Source organism: Anser cygnoides, chromosome 21 (genome assembly GCF_040182565.1).
Source record: "Anser cygnoides isolate HZ-2024a breed goose chromosome 21, Taihu_goose_T2T_genome, whole genome shotgun sequence".
Taxonomy (NCBI): Eukaryota; Metazoa; Chordata; class Aves; order Anseriformes; family Anatidae; genus Anser; species Anser cygnoides.
The window spans coordinates 9,504,154-9,506,092 of NC_089893.1; the positions used below are offsets into that span (position 1 = coordinate 9,504,154).

Here is a 1,939-nt window from a genome sequence, read left to right on the forward strand (position 1 = left end):
GGTTGCTAGGCAGAAGTGGCGGCGGGGCAGCATGGCGGGGCCGGTGCTGGGCGCGGGGCCCGGCGCGCTGCTGCTGGCGGCGCTCTGGGCGCTGGCGCTGCTGCTCTGCTTGGCGCTCGCCCGCGCGCCCGGTGCCGCCAGGTGAGGAGGGGCGGAGGAGGGGGGAGCCGGGGGAGCCGGGGTGGGCGAGGAGGCCCGCAGCGGAGCCCCCGCTGAGGCCCGTCGCCGTCTCTCCCCGCAGGCTGGCCGCGCTGCCGGTGCCGGTGGTCGCCGCGCTGCTCAGCGCCGCGCTGCTGCTGTACCCGCGGGAGGAGGAGGAGGAGGAGGAAGGCGCGGGGCCGCCCCCCGGCACCGAGGTGAGGCGGAGTCGGGCCGCGGGACCCGCCCCAGCGCTGCCCCGGAGAGCGGCGGCCGCTCCTCGCCCCCCTTCCCCCCTCTTTTTCCCCCTTTCCCCTGTCTTCCCCCCTCCCTTTTCGCCCCTTTCCCCCTTTTTGCCGGTTTCCGGCAGCAGCGGCCCCGGAGAGCCGTCCCCGCCGGGCCTGCGGGCGCTGCCGGTTCTCGTGGGAGGCGCCCAGAGCCCGTGCGGAGGCTGGTTTGGGGCAAAAAGGGCGAGTTTCACGGTTGTGCCTCGCCCGACACGCGGCCCCCTGCGAGGCTCCGGCCCTGCTGCCCGAGGGCCTGGGCCGCGCGCGGTTCCGTGACAGTTTCGGCAGAATTTCCTCTGTGCCGTTATTAATGCGGATTAATTACTGCTTAGGCAGCGATCTGTCAATCCGTGCCACGAATCCTCGTGGTTTTCCCTCTGCCGCGCGCAGGACCGGCGCGCGGACGGGCTGCGACAGGGAAGGCGCGGCCGTGCCCGCCCGCCTGGCTGGCGAGGATGGAAAGGCGTTTTTGGGGTCTTCGGGATGCGTCCTGACCACCGATAATACACCAGCTGGGCTCTCTGCACTGAAACCCTGCTAGTTGGCTAATTAAAGAGTGAAACGTGCTGCAGGAAAACACTGTGTCGGCTGCAGGAGGCTTCCCGCAGCAGCTCCAGGCCGGGCCGTGTAAAACGGGGCCGTGGGGGCGACGCAAAGCACGGGGGCACCCTGAGGAGCTGGTTTGCCGATGTCGTGACCAGCCTTCTCCTTACGTCTCACCCTGCCTCGCACCTTCCTTTCTTAACCTCTTTTTTTCCTCCCCGTTTTCAGAAGGAGAGCTCCGTGTGGGGCTGGGTTGCCAGCCTTCTGCTGCAAACCTCTTTTCCCAGGCCACTGCGCAGGCCCACGGGTGGACCGGGACCATAACGTGTGGCTTTTCCGCTCCCCGCAGATCGTGGACACCTTCTTCATCGGCCGCCTCATCCTCCTGGCTGTGATGGCCCTGGTCTTCCTCGGGTGCCTGTTCTTTCTGCTGCTTCACCACCTCGCAGAGCCAGTGTACGCCAAGCCGCTGCGCAGCAGCTGGAGGTGAGGCCACCAGCGCAGATGCCGCGTCAGGTGGTGGCAGATAAGCCCCGGCACTGGAGAGCAGAAATGGTGTGAGAAACCTTTTCAGGGTAGGACAGCAGCAGGTCCGGGTGGCAGCCAGCTGCGGGACGCAGCACTGAGCGGTCTTCTCAATTTCCCTCTGCTTTCAGCCTAAACCGGGAAACGCAGAAGGTAAAGAGAACTGAACTCAGAGATCCAGCCAGTTTCTGCCTGAACAATGGATTTGTGAGGCCTGGGGTGGTTTCGGTCAATATTTTTTAACTCCTTGTTGGCTTTTCAATACTTTTCAAGAGAACTTAGGATTTGGGGTTCTTTGCTTTGTTTTATTTTGGTAGCATGGAAGAGGAAATCCAATTTTCATGGCAATAAAATAGGAGACTGGTGGGGAGTTAGTGAGTCAATATCCCAAGTTGTTTTGTTACTGTTCTTTTTTAATGTTAAGACTAATAAAACTTTCTGAAGAA

General features: G+C 63.0%; 1 protein-coding gene across 4 annotated transcripts; it reads left to right on the forward strand.

The window, feature by feature from the left end:
* On the forward strand, window positions 1–1,939 carry TMEM218 (transmembrane protein 218). 4 transcript variants are annotated; one of them, XR_010826210.1, is made up of 4 exons: window positions 1–141; window positions 242–356; window positions 1,256–1,454; window positions 1,543–1,939. XR_010826210.1 is itself a non-coding variant. In XM_048063264.2 (4 exons), the coding sequence occupies exons 1-4, from the start codon at window positions 32–34 to the stop codon at window positions 1,592–1,594; spliced, it is 414 nt and encodes a 137-aa protein (XP_047919221.1). In that variant the 5' UTR covers window positions 1–31; the 3' UTR covers window positions 1,595–1,939. The 4 variants fall into 4 exon arrangements, 3 of the variants coding, with proteins under 3 accessions (XP_047919221.1, XP_047919222.1, XP_066837406.1); XM_048063264.2 differs by having other exon boundaries at window positions 1,318–1,454; XM_048063265.2 differs by having other exon boundaries at window positions 1,256–1,939.